Source organism: Dermacentor silvarum, chromosome 1 (assembly GCF_013339745.2).
Source record: "Dermacentor silvarum isolate Dsil-2018 chromosome 1, BIME_Dsil_1.4, whole genome shotgun sequence".
In the NCBI taxonomy this organism is placed as follows: Eukaryota; Metazoa; Arthropoda; class Arachnida; order Ixodida; family Ixodidae; genus Dermacentor; species Dermacentor silvarum.
This window is the reverse complement of record NC_051154.1, coordinates 182,072,068-182,092,958: the sequence shown is the minus strand read 5'-3', so window position 1 is coordinate 182,092,958 and position 20,891 is coordinate 182,072,068. Positions and strand designations below refer to the sequence as shown.

At 46.3% G+C, this 20,891-nt stretch overlaps 2 protein-coding genes across 2 annotated transcripts in view; one reads left to right on the top strand and one right to left on the bottom strand.

Annotated features, from left to right (window-relative positions):
- Positions 1–7,088: 7,088 nt before the first annotated feature.
- Positions 7,089–20,891, bottom strand: part of LOC119436493 (S-adenosylmethionine synthase) — a 37,246-nt gene continuing 23,443 nt past the window's right edge. The window contains exons 8-9 of the mRNA XM_037703354.2: positions 11,538–11,671; positions 7,089–8,290 (exon numbers count right to left, since the gene is read on the bottom strand). Of these exons, the coding sequence (XP_037559282.1) occupies positions 8,188–8,290; positions 11,538–11,671 (237 nt within the window). The 3' untranslated portion in view covers positions 7,089–8,187. The remainder of the gene's footprint in view (positions 8,291–11,537; positions 11,672–20,891) is intronic.
- Positions 15,017–20,887, top strand: LOC125941236 (uncharacterized). Its single transcript, XM_049658159.1, is given in 2 exon segments — positions 15,017–19,465; positions 19,467–20,887. Coding segments are annotated over 2 exon segments (2,694 nt in total). The 5' UTR covers positions 15,017–17,128; the 3' UTR covers positions 19,824–20,887.

Below are 20,891 nucleotides of genomic sequence, written 5' to 3'. Positions count from 1 at the left end.
CATGAGCTAACTGCTGGTGACTGCCAAGGAGTCTCTGGAATTTGTACTTTCCTTACTTTGCGTTTTGTGGAAGATGACCATGGTAAACACTTCTTGCACAGTAAATGAGGACCGTTTCTTTTTTTCTTTCCTTTGCCAGTAGTGACATTCAGTAGCAGTGTTTTAACACAACTAGTGTCCCTTAACATGGCCATTTATGTTGTTTAGAGGGATGAGATAGTCAGCAGTTGCTGAAATTTATGAATATCTCATTTACAATTCAAATATGGGCTGTCTGCTGTTTCCTACTAGTCTCTCCCCTAGCAAACAACTGTGTACAGTGTAGACCGCTTATAACGCAAGCCGCCGGAGTCGCGAATATCCGCATTATAAGCGGTACCGCACTATAACCAAAGCAACAATTTTCAAGGCCCGCACGTATGCAAAACATGTGCACCGAGCCGCCACGCGTATGCGACAGTCGAGGAATGCGGCTAGAACGTTTGCATTCAATTTACAGTGGAATCTCGTTAATTCGAAATAATTCACGCAGCGGCGCCTTCGACCGGCATTGCCACGGCACCGCCATAGAGTAAAAGCTTAAGAGAGACCCCTGAAACTCGCGCGCGAACAAATAAAAAAATAGAAAGAAAAACGCGGCGGAAATTTCACCCTCTCTCAAATGGCAAGGTCGCAGATTCTGCGTTGCGCCGGAAGATGCGTGTACGTGCCGACGTCTCAGCCACGCATAGAAAATGGCAGTGAACCCTTCTTTCTCCTTTATGCTTCCTCTACTTTCTAGTCACGTGTTGACCTTGCACGCTGTGGCTACGGCGCAGAGGGAAGCAGCGGCGCTGTCCCAGGCCAGCCAACGAAACTCCCCTCGCCGGCAAACGCCCGCTTCCCGATAATGGCAGAAAACGAAACTTTGGAGAGCTGGCGCTGGGCCGGCTGAAGCGGCGGCGCCTGCATGGCGGCGGGCGTGCATGGTGCAAGTGAAGAAGCCATAAGGGAAGGGCGAGGGGAGCCACCGAAGCGGCGGAGTTGCCGAGGCTGAAATCCGCTCCCCGCCACCCTCCTCCCTCACATTCCACGGTCTCCGCGTGCGCCCTTCGCCATGCCATGCCGCCCGCTCCCTGAAGTTTCGTTTACTGCCGTTATCGTGATTATCGTGAAGCGAGCGTTGGCCGGCGTTAGCAGTTTAGTGGCCCTCGCTCGCTATGCTCGCCGTGATATTTCACGACTCGCACTCAAGATTCTGGTTTCAGCCTCACTGGCTGTTCGTTCGCACCACGTGCCCTTCTCCTCCACTTCGTCTCTCTTTCTTCCTTGAGCACTCCTTGGGGCGCCCGTTTGAGGGGAGCGTTCGCCGTTTCCGCTGACTTGCGTACTCCCAGGCAGCCGCACTGTAACCGGTATTTCGTTTCCCACAACTGCACTGTAAGCGATACGTGTACCGTATTTTCCGGATTACAAGTCGCACCTTTGTATAAGACGCACCCCTCTATTTAAGCATGTTTTCATGAAAAAATTCATACATAAGTCGCACCCTAGTATAAGACGCACCCCTTTTCCGCACGATCAGCACAACTAACCGTGACGCGGCATGCACTCCGTTTCAGATGCAATGTACTTACCTATTCCGGATCAACCGAATCCCCCTAACGCGTCAGTCAAGGTGCCACAAGTTACGGCAAGAATGCAGTTAATTCTTGTAAGCAGCAAAAAAGATTTATTATACATTGCGCGTTATTCAAAACCGTCAAAGGCCTCGTCCTCCGATGCGCTGTCGAACAGTTCGGCCACTTCACTAGGCAGGGCTGCAGAGACATCGTCATCTTCAGAGTTGCTGCTGTCACAATCGCTAGCAGGCGCTGAAGCAACAAGGCCAGCTTTTTGAAAGCCTGCAGTTATCGTCGACACAGAAACGGTAGCCCACGCTTCGTCGACCCACTTTGCCACCTCGCCATACGTCGCGTGTCTCATGCGTCCAGTGGCCGTAAAGCTATGTTCGCCCTCAGTCATCCAACTTTCCCACAAACGCCGCAGTACAGCTTTGAAGCTGCGGTTGACGGAGATGTCTAAAGGCTGCAGAATCTTCGTCATACCACCTGGAATGACTGCAGGCGTGCAGTTGACAGCCTTTACCTTCCGCAGTGTTGAGTCGGTAATATGCGCACGCATACTATCCATGACGAGCAGACTTTTTTTTACATGGAAAAAGCCGTCTGGTCGTTTAACAAAACACCTGTCAAGCCAAATGCTCATCATGCTTTCGTCCATCCATCCCTTTTCATTCGCTTGGATGAGGACACCTGAAGGGAAGCTGTCCTTTGGCAGTGTCTTCCGCTTAAATATGAGCATCGGTGGCAGTTTGGTTCCGTCGGCGCAGCATGCAAGGACAACCGTAAAATGCGATTTTTCATGTCCTGTTGTTCGCAGCAGCACCGACTTGTCACCCTTTTCCGCAACAGTTCGTCCCATCGGAATATCAAATGTCAATGGAATTTCGTCCATGTTGACAATGTGCTTCTCCGCGATCTCATTTTCCTCCACTTGCTTCTTCACGAACGCCTTGAAGTTATCCAACTTTTCGGCGAAGTCTTCGGGCAGCTTTTGGCAAAGCGTTGTGCGCGCTCTGATGCTCAAATAGTTGCGCCTCATAAATCTGAAGCACCAAGAAGTTCCACCGGCAAAACCAACAGCTCCCATCTCTTGAGCCCACGTGCACGCTTTCAGGCGCAACTGCACAGTTGACAATCCCCTGCCTTCCGCACGTTGTTCTAATACCCACGCGCGCAGGCGGGCTTCAAGTTCAGGCCATCGGGCTTTCAATCCTCGGTCAGCTTTCTTCGTGCTTCTCATAGCCCTCAGCTTCTCCTCCGACTTGCGCCAGTCGCGCACCATCTTTTCACTCACACCAAAGTGTCGCCCAGCGGCACGGTTACCATTTTCAAGCGCAAACTCAACCGCTGTCAACTTGAACTTTGCTGTGTAGCTCTTGCGCGATTGCCGAGGCGGCATGGTGGAACCAGAGAAACGAATACGCACTTGTGAAACGAGCCGCACAAAGCGAAGATGGCGACAGAACAGCCACAGACCGCACACACACGATGGGCAAAGAATGGCAAAGAATGGCAAAGAACATACTAAAAAGGCCAAAATAATATTAAAACAAAAAGAAAAATAACTTCGTGGCTCGCAAGTACGAAATTTATTGGTTGTTTTAGTAGCTTGTGCGAAGTACAGCAGCCATTACCCGGCGACCCCCTCGCCTCCCCCCTTTTATTTTTCAGTTGCGTTCGGTGTTTTGCGACCTGAATCTTCTTGTTCTGGCTTCAACTGCTCACTCAACAACCTGACATTCGTTGCCGCAATTTAAAAAAAAAATAAGGAAACAATTTCGAGAGTGAAAGGGGAAAAAAAGATATATAAGTCGCACCTTTGTATAAGTCGCACCAAAGAAAAACTCAGAAAAAAACCGCGTCTTATACTCCGGAAAATACGGTATACATGGAGTGCTATGGGAAAATTAACAGGAGTCTGAAAAGACCGCACTATATCTGTTCCTGCACTATAAGCGGTTACGTTATAAGTGGTCTATACTGTACTTGGTTTGGTGGCATTGTCATCAGCATTGAGAATACTGCTGCCATTCACATAGCTGCACATAAAATCACTTTGTCAAACAACTAATCGTGTCAGGTTCACCGTTCTGTGTTCCCTGCCTCGTGTAAAGAAAAACAAACCAAACACATGCCACTGTCCAGAGATCTTTGCTATAGTCACAAACAGCTCAAGAATTCATAGTGGAAAAGCTTCTTGTGCAAAGTATATTAGGCCGGCCACATGCTCATTGTGTTGTTGTTTTCAGAAATAAGCTTTCTGTGCTCTTGCATAATAAGATCTACAATCATAAACTTTAAAATGTTCCAATAATAAAGTTGGAGTTCTATGCGTGAATGTATTATGAGCCACCTGGCTAGTGGACAGGTGACTTTGCTATCATAGGCTGAGTAGACCAAACTCATACCAGAATAATTAGGGAGATGGCTTGTGTTAAACATTTATAGTGCCAGGTGTCAGACCACTCATTTGCCCTACTAAATTTTGCTTTAGCTTCAGCATTGACCATGACAATATCTTGTGTATGTTGGATGAAGTAGGGATACTGTATTAAAAACTATCACAAGTGCCGACAGTCTGCTACATCTTAAAGTTGGACTGCTTTATACAGGAAAGGGCATGTACGCATGTATTACTAGTTCACAATTCAGTGCTCATGTACCCCTCTACAGCTGCAGCAGCTCTAAAGCATTCTAAAGCTTGAAGTTGCATTGTGAAACAAGGTTTAATTATAGCGCAGGTTCTTTGTGCTGGCATGAAAAGGCAGATAGAAGCTTTTTGAGCTGTGCACTATTGGCAGCTAGGTGCAGTCAGACATGCTCATGCCATGCTCATGCCATGCTCATGCCATCTTGGTAACTCATGGTCTCTTCAGCTCATAGTCAGTCAATGTGACTGACGATGATTGAATGCTAATTCCCCTTGAGGTGTATTTGCCGCTGCATTCTTATCCTGCCACTGATGATAGGCTTCCCATCTTATGCCAATTTCTCATTTAGAAGGCAGCATAGGCCACTAGTGTTCTTTGAATAATGCCATTCAAGAACTGTGCACCCTAATCAGTAACGTTTAAATGGAAGCAATTTCATCCTTTCTACCATGCAGCAGATACTTTATGAACATAATCAGAAGCCACCTTAATTTGAGGCAGCTTTCTTTTTTTATTGCCGTTGCAGCCTGTGTTTGATATTTAGCAGTTCATATTTGACAAATGATTAACCATTCAGTTTATTTGCGCATTGCGAATACTACATCTTAAGCCCATGAAATGACCAGATTATCTTTGCTCCAAGTTTTTTGCACTTTTCTTTCTTGTCAACTTTACAAACAATTTTGTTGCTTTGCAGCCCTATTTGGCTGCTAAAGAAATTATTCCAAGAGTGCTTTTTATTTTTATTTTTTGTAGTCAAACCAGGAAAACAGAGGCCACAGCTCTACAAATAAACTCTTTAAGTGTGCGTCTTTTGCTCATATACCTGATACGATACATGGGTAGAAGGCTGGGATATTGTACACAAAATCTGTACCTTTACGCTTTCAGAACTGTGCCATACTAGACAGTTTTAGTATAGTGTACGCAACTAATAGCGTACGCTATAAGCTATAGTACGGCGTACGCTAAACAGCGCACGTTTATTAGTTTTCGTTGGCCTGCGAGATTTTCCGATCTCAGAGTCTATATGCCAACGTCGCGCCTACCTCTTGACTTCACTGATAGGTGGCGCTGACATATCTTGAAGGTTTCCCTCGTTAGGCTTTGCGTCATTTGAAATGAGAAGCGATCTCGAAAACTCTACAAGGTTATCCATAATACACTGTCGTCGAAGTGGCCTGAGACTAAGCGAAAGCTGTTTATGCAGTCATTAGCTACAAATGAAGCGAATTCTACAAAAGCCGCGCAAAATTCAATTCGAAGCGGGCAGCGGGGACCGCCGCCATGTTTTACGCAAACTGCGCAAACCATGCAAAGATGGTGACGCTAAATCTGAGAAATAGTGTGCGTATGCTATACGGTATGGGTCGTTTAGCATTCTGCACATGCGCAGTGACGACTCGCTGTTCTGTAACATACGCAATGTTATAGCCTACGCTAAACTAAAACTGTCTACTGAGTGAAATGTGTTATGGATGGTATGCTGTGCTTTTCTTTTTGTCCCTCGGGGCTGTGCATAGTGGAGCAAGGGAGTTTGTGTTCTTTACCTGTATAGTCGTAAAGTGAGTGGCAGCAAATCAAGTGGTGTGCTGGGATTCATCCATTTTCCAGCAGCTAGTGCCTGAAAGCAAGAATCCAGTCTTCTGCTTCTTTGGAGCGAGCATGTTGGCAGCATGGCATGCACAGTGCTATCAGTGATGGTGCATATGATTTGCTAACGAGCAGATGCAAGGAATCGCAGCTCATTGCCTGTAATGGCAAGGCACAAGCGGTGTGCTGCATCTTCCTGCTGGGTGTATTCATGACCCCGCATTCACTAACAAACCACTAGTCTTTCAGGGTGACATTTGCGACAGAAGTGCCATACATTAAACTGCCAGTGAAGCTGTTTTATGTGCCTCATCTTCCAGAATTTTGCCCTCCCTCTATGACGCTTTCCTCCTGTGTACCAAGTCCCGTCTGTTCTTGACTCGTGACAATCTGTCATTCAATTAGGTTGTCTACAGGACTGTTACTTTCTTTTGTCTGGCTTCACGTTGGTTTTAATATTTTATTGCATGGTGCTACCATAAGCTTTTTCAATTCAGAATAGAAGGCAATAGGTATTTCTTGTCTATTGTGTTGATTTTAATATGCATTATTTTCTGCTTATTACAGAAGTGTTTGCAATGGAAGAAATTTTCTTTTTTCCTTTTTAGTACAGTTATAAACATATCGTAATGTCATACTTGGTAGGTTTGGATTTGTCATCTCAGGGTAGATTGTAAGGCTAGTGTAATTTCTGTTTGCCTAATTTAATGGTTGATGTGTGTAATGTCTCATTGTTTGGTCTTGCTGACTTTTATCTAGTTTTGTGCTGTAGAGAGTTAGAGAAGTGGATTCATTAAAAGCTTGCAGATTGTTTTGAAACATGAGGCCACAGCAAGAACAAAAATTAAAGAATGAAGTGACAATGGTTCAAAACCATCTGCTTAGCATTTTTTTTTCCCTTTATGAAGCAAGCCGATGTCTCTGCATCAAAATGAAAAAAAAAAACAACTTGCCATTTGTTTTTTCCGCTGGCTCAGAAGTGCTAGCCACAGCAGTTGTATGAAATCCTGCCTGCACAAATGCCACCCATCTGAGTTTCTACTTGCAGTATTTTTTGGCAATGCTGTTGTTCTTATATTTATACACTTGTCGTGATTACTACTTACTAAGTGTCTGCAGATGTAATGTGTCCTTAGGCAACTTGTGGTACGAGAAAGGCACTCCTGGCACCAGCTGGCCGAGGCCCTGTGTCAGACATGTCTTCTTTCTCATGTGGCCGTCCCAGTGAAGAAGCGAGGCAAAAGTTTTTGAATATTTATTCAGAAGCTTGTGCACATGCAAAAAGGTATACTTTTGAGTTTAATTAAGCTGGCACTAATGAATTTTGGCTCCTTGTATTCTTGTTTTACGCTAATTGTGTAGCACCTGCACTTTGTGGAAATGTGAAATAGCATTAGTTACTGAGCTTATGGGGTAAAAGGGTCAGAAAAAAAAAAAGCTTGGACGGCACAACAAGCTTGCATGGAAGCATTCAAGTCTGGAGGTTTCCTGCTTTTAGGGGTCTGTTCAGCGGCTAGTGTTTGGACTGCAGTTCTCATACAGCAGCATGTTTAAAGGGTGTACAGAAAATTTACTGTTATAGCATCGTAAATATACAATGTTTCCCATTGTTATTAGACTTTGTTTATGCCGTCTTTTTATTTGCTTTCTGTGAAAGCTTCATTTGCTAGCAAGTTGTAAGAAATGAAATGTGTGCATATTGTACATTACAGTTTGCAGATGTGTGTTATAAATTGCGGCATTTAGTCTTGCTTTGTTTGCAATGTATATGTGCTAAATTGCCACAAAATTTATTGATGTTTTAAAGCCATGAACACCTATGTTCCCTGTGTTCACTAGTTACATTGCCCACAATAAAAATGAAAGCAGTTGACGTACGGTATTGTGACTCCACTTTATGAAGGCTGAACAACAGTTCTAGCTAATCTTGGAGCTTACCATCGAGAGTTGGCTTAGAACCACTGAGAACTATTGCATAGCCATTCAAAAGTAACCCGAACACTTTTTACCCCAATTACCTTAAATCTACTCTCAAGTGTTGAAGCTTTTGGGGCAAAGTGGTCGTGTGAAAAATGGTGTGTTAATATGTAAATGGCTTCATACTGTATCACACAGTTTTCTGGGCTTGGTGTTAAGGGCCGCTTCAGGGCATGTCTTCAATACTGTAATGTGACAGCATTAATCAGCTAATAACCAAGAAGTGAGCTCCATGGGAGCCATGTATTAAAAGTTAGATAACTGTGGCCTTGTGTGCATAAAGAGCCACAACCACATCGCATCAAACTACAAGGTGTCTTGTGCAGCAAGAAACATGGACAAGTAGCTTGTGATGCTCCATCTCAGATGATCAGCTTTTTTGGCTGTTCCCATGTGAACTCAGACCGACCAAAATGTCCGTATGCGCTGGTTCTCCTGTAGATGGGCTCTTTTAGCTTGAGGTCTCTGTAACATAACAATTTGTGTGAGCTCCCCCAAGTTCGTTGTTTTTTTTTTTTGTTTTTTTTTTTCTTAAAGGTTTCGCAGGCACTTAGCTGCTCATCATTTAACAAAATCGTACATGGCAATGTCCTGTAAAAGTAGGTTCAACCTTCCTGTAATGTAGGTTATTATTCGCAGTTAATCATGCTTGTAGCTGAGAACAGATTTTTTTTCTAGCATACTTTAGACATTTTGCAAAAGTTTATTTTGCGCATTTCACAAATTTCCTGCAGTTAGAAAAAAATGGGTCCCACAAATAACTTAGATGTTGAATAATGAAGTTAAATATTCTGCCTATGTCTTAAATTTATTGTCTTGCCAATTCAGAATATCAAAATGGAATGGAACAGGAAAACATTTTGCTCGCGAGAAAGTTGTTTACAGTAGTATGCGGTGTCCCAGAAAGAAAGTTGCATACTGCGACACTGCTTACTATCTAAAATCTATGACGACTACAGCTTCCTTGCACTGTAACGACGGCGCGGCACATGCATGTATTGGAAAGCTCAGCCTGACAGTAGATCCTTGAAAGTAGATACCGTATTCTTCCGAATATAACGCGAGATTTTATTTTTATTTTCTGAATTCACTTTTGCAAGTGTGGCGAGCTCACCTGCCATGCCTACCAAGCGTAAGCTTTGCGGGAAAGCCATTTTTCAATAGCAGGAGGCACGAGTTCGCGAATAACGAGAGATCAATTCAGTGCAACGAAATCGAGGTGGTGGTGCAGAGGGGTTCAAATACAGCAAGAACACTTATGTAGGCATGCATGATGTCATGTTCGGGCAGAAAACAGGGCGCGCTCTTAACGGGCATTGAGAAGCTTGTACGCCAAGAGCAAGAGCCCAACATTCGGCACAGCGCAGCACGGTACTCGCCAAGTGATGCTGCAAAAGTGGACAGCGGTGTGCAGTCTCAGTGGCATCGTCTGGCATTAAAGGGCAAGGATAAAGACGAGGAAGGCCCTGGCGTGCAGGAAGGAACAAGACTATTGGAGGGATCATGACGTCAGGCAGGCCGCCTTCCCATGGCAAGCTCTTTCTGATGCCATTCTGTCCCCACTTATTCACTAGGGTAATCATGGGAAATGCGCACATCGCGCGTTGAATCCTGGGAGCAACACGTTGTACGTGGCAGGTTTGGGTGCCGCTGGCCGTCGGAGTTCCCGCCGCCTTCTCCAGCCCGTGCCGCTCGCTTTCTGCTCGCCGCATTTGATGCCTTTAGTTCTCGGCATCGATAACTGGAAACATTGTTTCCGTTGCAACGGCGACACGAACTCCGAGCGGCGCAGCAGAGCAGCAGGCCGAGGTTTAAACCGCGCGCCACACACAGGTGCACAAGTTACGGTTCACACTGCTTGTGTGGAACCAGTCTAAACCTAAAATTGGAGCACCTGTGTGCAACATGTGCGGTGCGGTGGGCAGTTCGAGCGCTGAGCTGGGTGACTTGAAAACGCTGACATCACGTGTTTCGGTGCTTTTTCCCATCATTCCTGCTATTTATTTTTATGGCTAAGGTGACTAGGCTCAATTGCCATGTGACGCTCCTTCCCAGTTTCTCTCCTTGGTGCTTACAGGCCGGTGTTTCGGGGGCCGCGCCTTCCCCACGATGCTTACTTAAGGTTGCGGAAACGATTGAGTTTTCTGCCAGAATTTTACCAACTCTATGACGTTGGTAAACCTGCTATAGTCGGATACAACTTAAGTCTGAAATGAAGCCGCGCCCACGCCCTCATAATTGCCGGCCAATGTTCCTCCGTGAGGCTGCAAATAGTTCGTACTTCAAGCTTTCCCTGTCAACTAAATAAGGCGGTAACCACAAAAATAAAATTATAAGTGCATAATTTTATATGTTTTCACTCGTTTGTTGTAGTAGAACCTACATGTGCGACAAGTACAGTCATATCAAGTACGACTCCATTTTGAAAAGGTCGCATGACGGCAATTTTGTTTGCTTCTGTGATTGGCTGGCGCAGTAATACAACCCCGCGCGATCCGTGTGCCTTTGTTGCCAACGGCTGTTTTTTTTTAAGTTGTATCCCACTATAGGTTTTTTTTTTCTTTTCATTTTTTTTTTTTCGAGCAGGCCAAGCTCTCACATTGTGTCCTCCCTCTTTGTCAAGTTCCTGAGGTTTCGTGATCACGTTATGTTCTTACGAATACGGTATCTGCTGATATAGTGGTGTTGGCTGCGGCATAATCTTAATAATATATGCCTTTTTTTTCTGTGTGTTCTTTCTTTTTGCCAAATGAGTGTTACGCAACGGGCCCCTAGCTTATAGCGCACTGTTGGCCACCGCCACAAGATGAATTGCCACCGGCGCTACTTTTCCTGTCTACCTCTCTTCGGGGATCTTTGGAATAACACTGAATGTTCGCAAAACATAATAATATCGAATATTGAATAATTATTCATAGATGAAATGCATAAGGGGAGGACAAGATGCAAGTTACGTCAAGATAAAGCGGGTGTCCAACTAGAACCAAATGTAAAACGTGTGGTATACTTCACACGAATGAGACCAACATCATATTGTTTGTAGTCGTCTTGAGATGCTAAACTATTTTTGAAGTGCGATTAATTATCTAATTGCATTTAATTATACAACGTTTTAAATATTTGTTGTAGGGCATAAGTCGTATTTGAAAAGTTGTAGAGCGTGCCGAGAAGAATACCTAATAAAGTTGTCTCCGTGACGTTATCTTAATTTACCGTGGTTCTTTTTTTTTTTTTTTTCGAGCTCTGATGAAAGCCCATGAAATATATATTCATAAAAAAATTACGTCACATTGCTTTTGCGCGTCTGTATTGCAGCGCTCTCAATCGTGTTTAGAAAGAACAAAGCCCGCTTGTCAATTGCAAAGAAAGAAAGCTATTGGCCATGGCGTCCAACGTACATCCCCACCGTCGCTGTGTAGAACTACATCGGCCACGATCCTAAATGATAAACGGTAGGCCAGCTGCTGAACCCGAATGCAAACACTTCGGTTTTCGACAGGCATGCGGGCTTCGTTCTTTTGAAACAGTATTGAGTGCTGCTGCTATCCAAAGGCACAGGCGTGCATGTCTTTCTTTCTTTCTTTTCATATTTAGTGGGATTCGTCAGAGCCTGCAAAAAAGAACCACCCAAAAGATAACGTCATAGAATCAATTTCAGCCTGCTTATGCCCTAAGTAAATGTATCGGTTTGCTCAACCTCCCCGCTACTTACTTGATGATTTTGCCAGGTCGGAGGTCAAAATTCTCCTTCACAATGTGGTGCAGCTCCCGAGGTGTCTTGGTCGCAGTGCCGTAGGTGAAGATGGAAATGGAAACTGGCTGGGCGATGCCTATGGCATAAGACAGCTGCGAGCAAATGTGGCAGGTTATTACGAATGCCATTTATGCTTGTATTTGGTGATATGTGGTAGTACCGACATTGTGCTTAAAAGGGCTGTGGCAACACTTTATGAAACTGGCAAGATTTTCTGGGCAGAAGCGCCAGGCTGTTGAAACTCGAAAAGAAGCTGCTATTATGAGTAATAAGAAGTGGGCTGAACGTATCTGTCCGGAGTAGGCATGCAGGCACGTTAAATATTTCGGGGGTTCCTTACAGGTTGGGGAGTTGAGGTTAAGTACCGACTGTTAACGGAAATTGAGTCAAGCGTTTTTTTTTTTTGTCTGTTGAAAGCGGTACGAGATTGAAAAAGGGCTTGCCCTGTCCGTCTGCTCCGTTAACACTGCAGCGTGCGTCGTCGCGCCGCGATCAATTATCCATTTAGTATAACATACAGATACCACATGCGACATTTCACTGCGACAACAGATTTCGCAGCAAGGTTTGTTCCGTCCGTCCGTTCCGTAACGCTGCGGCATGCCACCGTTGTCATCGTGCCGTTGACGTCGTGTTGTCGCTGCGCACCATTGGGAGAGTTTGCAGGATTTCAGGAGTTTCGCTCACATGTAGGGGAAATTTGGGAGAGTAACTGCTGTTGCGAAAAATCAGTTTAGAGCAGAAGGAATCGCTCAAGTCTGCTCATTTTCTTGAAATCCAGATTATACGCTTTGTTTTGCGGGTTGACGTGAACCACTAAGGAACGGCTGTTAGCCAAAAACTGCCGCTTCGGCGTGTAAGATGCGCTACAACTGGATTAGACACGTCGTACGTGTTCTAAAAGGAAGTCAAAGCACACAGGCTGGCTACATTTCATCGGCCGGTGCGTCGCATCCGCCAGCGGTAAGTCACAGTATCCGGTGCGCATTAGAATGTGGCCTGGGCAACTTGTCTATTTGAAGATGGACGTAGTGTTCGCTAAAAGCGATCCAGGGACTGTGGTTTGCAGCCCAGGATGTTTCATAGAGCACTAATATTACGCGAAGCCCGCCTCTATGGACGCGATCTTTGCGTAATGTCAGTCCCTTCTTTTATATTGCCAGTTAATCCAGCTCAGCTGGATGAACTGGCAATAAAGGAAGACACTAGCCGCATTGAGCTGCATAATCGTACACGGAGGATTAACTTCGTATGACGAAGATATTGGTGATACTAGTATCTGTGGAAATATTTGGAAGCAACGATGCCACGTTCAGCTTTAACTGGGTACTCGTCAAAATGATAGCAGCTACGTTTTGTCCTTCTGTTTTGTTGCAGCCTCAAAACGGCAGCCGCATTCCCATAGAGGTGAAATGCTAAAATAAATAAAATGTAGTGAAGCAGACCAGTAGCGCTTGCAGAAGCAGAATTCGCTGCTCCCGCAGGAAGACGGAGAGCACTTGTCAACTCGTTCTTCCTCTGCCATAGCCAGCTAACGTGTTGCGACTGTACCGGCCGTAAATAACAGCACTCAACCCAAACCCCACTTGCAAAATTGTAATAGATGGATCAGCAGACTTTAGCGATTCCTCCTGCTCTAAACTCATTTACAGAAGCTGCACTACCAGCTGCCCGCATTAATTGCGTGTGCGAAACTCTCGTAATCCCGTACAAACTCAACCTGTGCAAGTTAAAGAATTGTAGCCCCCAACTGTGGCATATCGCATAGCCAGATTGGGGCTTTGGCACGTAAAAATTATGTATGTATGTATGTATGTATGTATGTATGTATGTATGTATGTATGTACAAGGGTTTTCAGCGAACACTTTCAAAAATTCTTAAAGGTTGCCTGTGGCAGATAGCCCAATTCTAGTTCACGAGCTGGTCTACTCGAAGTGGCGGACATTACTTGCACAAGAAATTGAAATGCATAATCGTATGATTAACAGAAATTCACTAATTAAGTTTTCAACTAATTACCTCATGGCCCATATTGCAATTTCCAAATTGTAGCCGTGGAGTTAGCAAGGCGGATCCACTTGGAACGAATTCTCGCGATGACACCAGTTTCGAGACATTAATTCCTGAACTTTGCGGAGAAATGCATTGGCGTTCCAGTTAGTTTCTTAACAAAACGTCACTTTCTGCATTGAAGCACAAACTTAACTGGAACGTCAATGCATTTCTCCGCAAAGTTCAGGAATTAATGTCTCGAAACTGGTGTCAACCTGAGAATTAATTTCAAGTGGATCCGCCTTGCGAACTCCACGGCTACATTTTGTAAATTGCAATATGGACCATCAGGTAATTAGTTAAAACTTAATTAGTGAATTTTTGTTGATTAGTCGATTATGCATTTCCATTTTTTGTGCAAGTAATGTCCGCCTCTTCGACTAGACCAGCTCATGAACTAGAATTGGGCTATCTGCCACAGGCAACCGTAAATAAATTTTGAAAGTGTTCGCTGAAACACCCTGTATATATATATATATATATATATATATATATGTTGCGCTGATTTTTGTCACACCGACAGTGGCGTTAAAAAAAAATTTGGGGTTTTACGTGCGAAAACCACGATCTGATCATGAGGCACCCCGTAGTGGGAGACATCCGGAACAATTTGGACCACCTTAGGTTCTTTAACGTGCACCTTAATCAAAATACACGGGTGTTTTCGCATTGTCGCCCCGATCTAAATGCGGCCGCCGTCGCCGGGATTCGATCCCGCGACCTCGTGCTTAGCATCCCAACACTAAGCAACCACGGCGCGTGACAGTGACGTCCTCTCGCTGAGTACGGAATCGCGGGTTCGAAGCCAAGAGCTTTTGCATAGATTCCAGTTCATACGTGCCATTCCAATTCTTTTCCATGTATTTTTGTACGATTATTAAGGCATTTACCAACTATAGCCTAATGGCGTATTCACCTGCTGTGGTTTCCGCGTACCAGCCGGTAAGAGTTGCAGTTTCTTGCACTTTCATTTTTTTTAATGATTACCGCAAAATTAACCATCACCTATAATGAATTCCCCAGTTCAATATTAATAAGAAGCTCGCCATCGCGTCTCTGCGAAAGTGGATGTCCAGCGAAGCTGTTGAAAACCACAACTGCTGAGGGTGATATGCAATGCTTTGACTTTGGAGTAATGGTAGGAATCGGGGAAATGGTAATTTTGACAGCACACCGCCGCCCATAGCGGTGCTGCAACAACACTGAAATCAGTTGCTAGGCTGGTTATTTTATATACGAAAGGCTAGGGACGTCACACCCCACGTCGCAAGCTGGCGTCGCCGCGGCAGCTTGCGCAAGAGTAAATCTTTACCGGGAAACGTATGCGGGGTGCGCTACGTGCTTCGCATTGCTGTCACGAGTGCCTTATCAGCAGTTATGTGGTTCGGCTGCTTGTTTTGAGCTTGTTCTTTATTGAAACGTATGCTGTTTTGTATGTTGTATGCGTGATTCCAAAGAGTGTATGCACTGTTCGCATCACTTTGCTGAGTGCTTGTAGCCTCTGCCTTTAAGGGGGTATCAGCCATTGCATTTTTTTGCTTGCTCACGGGGTCACTGGGGGAGCCATTGCTTAAAGCCGATCCACACGACCAGCGCCTCCTCTATAAATTCTGTGCCGGGCACACCACCCTCGGCGGCTGTCGAACGCCAGTTCTCGCCGCCGCCGCTAGGGGCGCTAGGTAAACAGGGTCTGGGCTGCCGCTGCCGCCGTTCCGTCTCTATGTTTGTATGGGTGTTCTGTGCATTGGTCGTGAGACACAGTTGCGTTCAGCCGTGCTCCACTTCGCTGTTTGTGATAGCTTCCGACAAGTACGTGCGTAGTATACCTTAAAGGGAAACTGAGACTTCCACCCAAATGTAGCAATTCGCTACTATGGAAACCCAACCGGGTTCCTCGAAAGAAAGCCTCGCAGTTGAAGAAAAATTCGTCCTGGTCCGGGACTCGAACCCGGGACCACCGCCTTTCCCGGGCAGCCGCTCTACCATCTGAGCTAACCAGGCGGCTAGCAGATGGCAGGGCGAAGTCGAATTTGTCGACAACTCGAAGCAAAGGCAAGTGTTTGATGTAATAGTTCAGCGGAAATCCGCTAGGTGGAGATAAGGAATTAAAGGGAAACTGAGACTTCCACCCAAATGTAGCAATTCGCTACTATGGAAACCCAACCGGGTTCCTCGAAAGAAAGCCTCGCAGTTGAAGAAAAATTCGTCCTGGTCCGGGACTCGAACCCGGGACCACCGCCTTTCCGGGGCAGCCGCTCTACCATCTGAGCTAACCAGGCGGCTAGCAGATGGCAGGGCGAAGTCGAATTTGTCGACAACTCGAAGCAAAGGCAAGTGTTTGATGTAATAGTTCAGCGGAAATCCGCTAGGTGGAGATAAGGAATTAAAGGGAAACTGAGACTTCCACCCAAATGTAGCAATTCGCTACTATGGAAACCCAACCGGGTTCCTCGAAAGAAAGCCTCGCAGTTGAAGAAAAATTCGTCCTGGTCCGGGACTCGAACCCGGGACCACCGCCTTTCCGGGGCAGCCGCTCTACCATCTGAGCTAACCAGGCGGCTAGCAGATGGCAGGGCGAAGTCGAATTTGTCGACAACTCGAAGCAAAGGCAAGTGTTTGATGTAATAGTTCAGCGGAAATCCGCTAGGTGGAGATAAGGAATTAAAGGGAAACTGAGACTTCCACCCAAATGTAGCAATTCGCTACTATGGAAACCCAACCGGGTTCCTCGAAAGAAAGCCTCGCAGTTGAAGAAAAATTCGTCCTGGTCCGGGACTCGAACCCGGGACCACCGCCTTTCCGGGGCAGCCGCTCTACCATCTGAGCTAACCAGGCGGCTAGCAGATGGCAGGGCGAAGTCGAATTTGTCGACAACTCGAAGCAAAGGCAAGTGTTTGATGTAATAGTTCAGCGGAAATCCGCTAGGTGGAGATAAGGAATTAAAGGGAAACTGAGACTTCCACCCAAATGTAGCAATTCGCTACTATGGAAACCCAACCGGGTTCCTCGAAAGAAAGCCTCGCAGTTGAAGAAAAATTCGTCCTGGTCCGGGACTCGAACCCGGGACCACCGCCTTTCCGGGGCAGCCGCTCTACCATCTGAGCTAACCAGGCGGCTAGCAGATGGCAGGGCGAAGTCGAATTTGTCGACAACTCGAAGCAAAGGCAAGTGTTTGATGTAATAGTTCAGCGGAAATCCGCTAGGTGGAGATAAGGAATTAAAGGGAAACTGAGACTTCCACCCAAATGTAGCAATTCGCTACTATGGAAACCCAACCGGGTTCCTCGAAAGAAAGCCTCGCAGTTGAAGAAAAATTCGTCCTGGTCCGGGACTCGAACCCGGGACCACCGCCTTTCCGGGGCAGCCGCTCTACCATCTGAGCTAACCAGGCGGCTAGCAGATGGCAGGGCGAAGTCGAATTTGTCGACAACTCGAAGCAAAGGCAAGTGTTTGATGTAATAGTTCAGCGGAAATCCGCTAGGTAGTATACCTTACGATGGCCTACTGTTGTGTGCCATTGTGTAAATCGGACGAGAAAAAAAAGACAGCAGGGCTTTCCTTTCATGAAATACCCGCTGTCGCGGACACACGAGTACGATGGCTTGCCGCAATACGACGAGACAAGTGGTCGCCGAATACTACCTCATGCTACACCAAAGTGTGCAGCCGACATTTCAAAGAAGAGGACTTCATAGAAGGCAAGCGGCGACTTCTAAAGAAAGGGGCTGTGCCGTCTGTTTTTGAAGAATACCCGTCCCATCTCCTGCCGAAATCAACGCCGGCGCGAAATACAGCAAGCATCGACAAAAGAGTGAGTGCTACAATGGCGCGAAATGACTCCGCGAGCGGTTCAGCGATGCAACAGTTGCTGCCAGCAGCAGCGCCTACTTCATCAGAAGAGGATATGTCTGATTGCTGCTCCATGGACACATCAACGGCACCCAACTCGTGCGATCAAAGCGTCCAGGTAAACATCAGGTCAACTTCGAGCGTGCTTGTTACTGAGAGAGCCAAATGGATAAGGAAAGAAAAGGGCTTGAGGAGTCAGCTGCTTAGACTGCAACAGACCGTCGACAAATACAAAATGGAATTGAAAAGGCTACACGAGGATGCCCTAGTGGCGGATGTTTCTTACATCAAGGAAAGGGCGGAAGAAAAGGAACCTGCAGCTCAATTCTTGATTGATCAAATCCAGAACTTCAGGAAGAAGAGGCCAAGCTGGTGTGAGGAGACAACCCGACGTTGTGCAGTTTTAAGGCATCTGTCGGCAAGGGCATATGAACACATTCGCGGTGAAATGCTTCTGAAGCTTCCTTGCAGGAAGACTTTGAGCAACTACTTCGGAACCACTAGTGGAGAAACAGGCTTCAGCAAACTCGCCGAAGATCGCCTTAGAGTAGAAGCTGAGAGCTTGAGTGTACCACAGTCAAGAGTGTGCTCACTCATAGTGGATGAAATGAAAATCAAGGAAAAGTTGCAGTACAACAAAGAGCAGGACTGCTTTGTGGGGCACGCAGACATCTCTTTGGAACAACAGGGTGGTGACCTCACGTTAGCGAACTCTCTTCTCTGCTTCTTAATCACTGGACTCTCGACATCGTATCGCATTCCAGTGGCCTACTATTTCACCAAGGGGTTAACAGGCCCACAGCTTCACAAGTTGTTGATTTTTGTGCTGGAGAAAGTAGAGGCCTGTGGTTTTAGGGTAGTTCGTTTAGTTAGTGACAACCACAAAGTTAATGTCAATGCCATGAAACTTCTTGGAGATGGTATTCTTACGTACAGGATAACACATCCCTGTGACTGCGACAGACTCCTCTTTTTAAGTTTTGATCCGTGCCATGTTTTAAAAAATGTTCGCTCGCAGTTTTTGGCACATGACTTTGGCCCGAAAGGAGAGGTCTCGTCCTGCTACATCAAGAAGCTGTACGAACTACAGAAGGACCTGGTTGTAAAGCCTGTTCGCTACCTTAGCCGCAAACATGTTTACCCGAATAATATAGAAAAAATGAATGTCGCAAGGGCAATTCAGGTGCTGTCGCCTGATGTTACTGCGGCCCTGGAGCATCTCAGGAGCCAAGCTGGGCACACATCAAGTTTCTCATTCGCAGATGCAGGCCAGACCATCATTTTCATGCAGAACATGTATCGCTGGTTTGTGCTGCATGACACGAGTAATACGACCCAGCACATCCACAAAAAATGGCCCGACACTCGGCAATTCGACGATGCCGAAGATGCCAGACTGGAGTGGCTTGAGGTAACACTGCCCATGTACTTGGACAAACTGAAAAAAAGCTGTGGAGATAAAAAGGAATTTTTCACGAAAGAAACGTACGAAGCATTGCTTCTGACCACGTATTCCACAGTTGCCTGCATCAAGTACTTGCTCACAGAGGAGAAGTTCCTGTTTGTTCTCACTCGCAAGTTTAATAGTGACCCGATCGAGTCGCTGTTTGGCACATTGCGAATGTCCGCCGGATGCAATGACATGCTGAATGTTCGCTCTGTTTTGTCGGTCCTGGAGAAGGTTCTGAAAACTGGAATTGCAGCATCCAGTGTGACATCAAATGTTGCTCACAGTGAACGTGCCCAAATGTCGACAGGTACCCTGCACACTGAAGCTTCTCCTTCGCCAGCACAGCAGCTTCCTCAGCTACAGAGAGCTGCTTGTGTTTTGCAACGGCTCAACACGACAGTCTTGCCGCAGCAGTTGCCTTCACTAGAAATTTCGGCAACTGCTTACGTTCGGGGCTATATTGCCCGTGTAATAAACGAGCACATGCGTTGTGAAAGTTGCACTTCAGTCTGCACGAAGCCTGCAAGCAATAAATTCCATCTTGCAGTTCACTCGCAGCCAGGACCGAGGTGGGCTGCTTTACCCGTCAGACCAGTTGCTGTTTGCCGTTGACGTGCTAAGGACATTTGCTGATTGTGCCCTGAAGGACAACCCTACTCTGCTAAAGCCATTGTCAACACTGGTGAAGTATGCTGTGCCAGCCCTGTGTGCTTCAAACCTGCTCAAGTGCAAAGAGAGTGATGCCATTCACAGAGTTAAGCTCATGGAGCTGATATCTGTTCGGTTTTTGCGGCCACTGCTGGTGAACTATGCATTCAACGTCAGTGACAAGCATGATGCATTCAAATACTTTGCAAAGAAGCCCCTGTCCAGGAAATATGTGAAGCTGTAAGTGCTTAAGGGCTACTGAAAGTACAGGTGCTTACAAATAAATGTTTTTTTCATTAAGCGTGTGTATTCGTATCGCATCAAAATTGTTAATTTTCCAGAATATAGAGCCACCATGCATGGCAAGTCAATGTTGGGAATGCATGCCCATCATGTCCACGCGTAGGTCTGTGCGTACGCGGCATCTAAAGGGAGCTACGTCGATGGTTCTTCAGATAAAAGCTGGAGCTAGCGGTAAGCTATTAAGGTAGTTAAAGAAAAACATCGCCTTTCTTCACTTGTCGCATATTGAAGCTGGTCCAACGTCCTTGTAAATAACGACGAATTGGCGTTTTTGATGCAGCGAGGTGCGCGGTCGCATGCTTTTATTGAGTGAACCTATCGGTTTGTCTGCTAATGAAGGTAGGTGATTGTACGCGATGTTTTTAGTACTCATTTAGCGTGGTGTTCTTCGCTTACGGTTAGTGCGTGAAAGCTGGCAGCTAACGCTTTGAAACACTCGGTAATATCTTTCAGTGATTGCACCCGCGATATTAACCCTGAGTGGGCACTGTGGGCGTAGCACGCGGACGCTGTTCGAGGTTTTGAGATTTTGAGCGCGGCGCCAGACCCACGCCGGCTGCGGCGCATAGCGAACTCCGCTACCCTGTTTAGGTGGAGGCGCCTGGTGGCAATGCGTTGTACTATCGCCGACGGCGGCGGGCTATTGTCCTCCGCTCTTCTGCCGGGCACTGAAAGTATAGAGGAGGCACTGACACGACGGACCAAGTCCGCGGGCCAATCGGTCATGTGATGCGACGTTATGGTCCGCCGCGGTCCGGTTCGGCGCAGAGCACATCCACACGGCGGACCACCATAGCAGACGACAGAGCGGACCAACCAGCTACACTCTCGGTCGCAGTGCTCTTGACTCAAGAAACTCACGAACCCATGCCAACCTCCCGCACCCGCGCCGCGTATGTATCGCGTAGCCACCGTATATCAGGCATTTGAGTTGTCGAAATGGAGGCCGGATATGAAACGACTCGTTTTTGCTGACTCGAAAACTTTGGATTTGGCTGAAGACACTGTG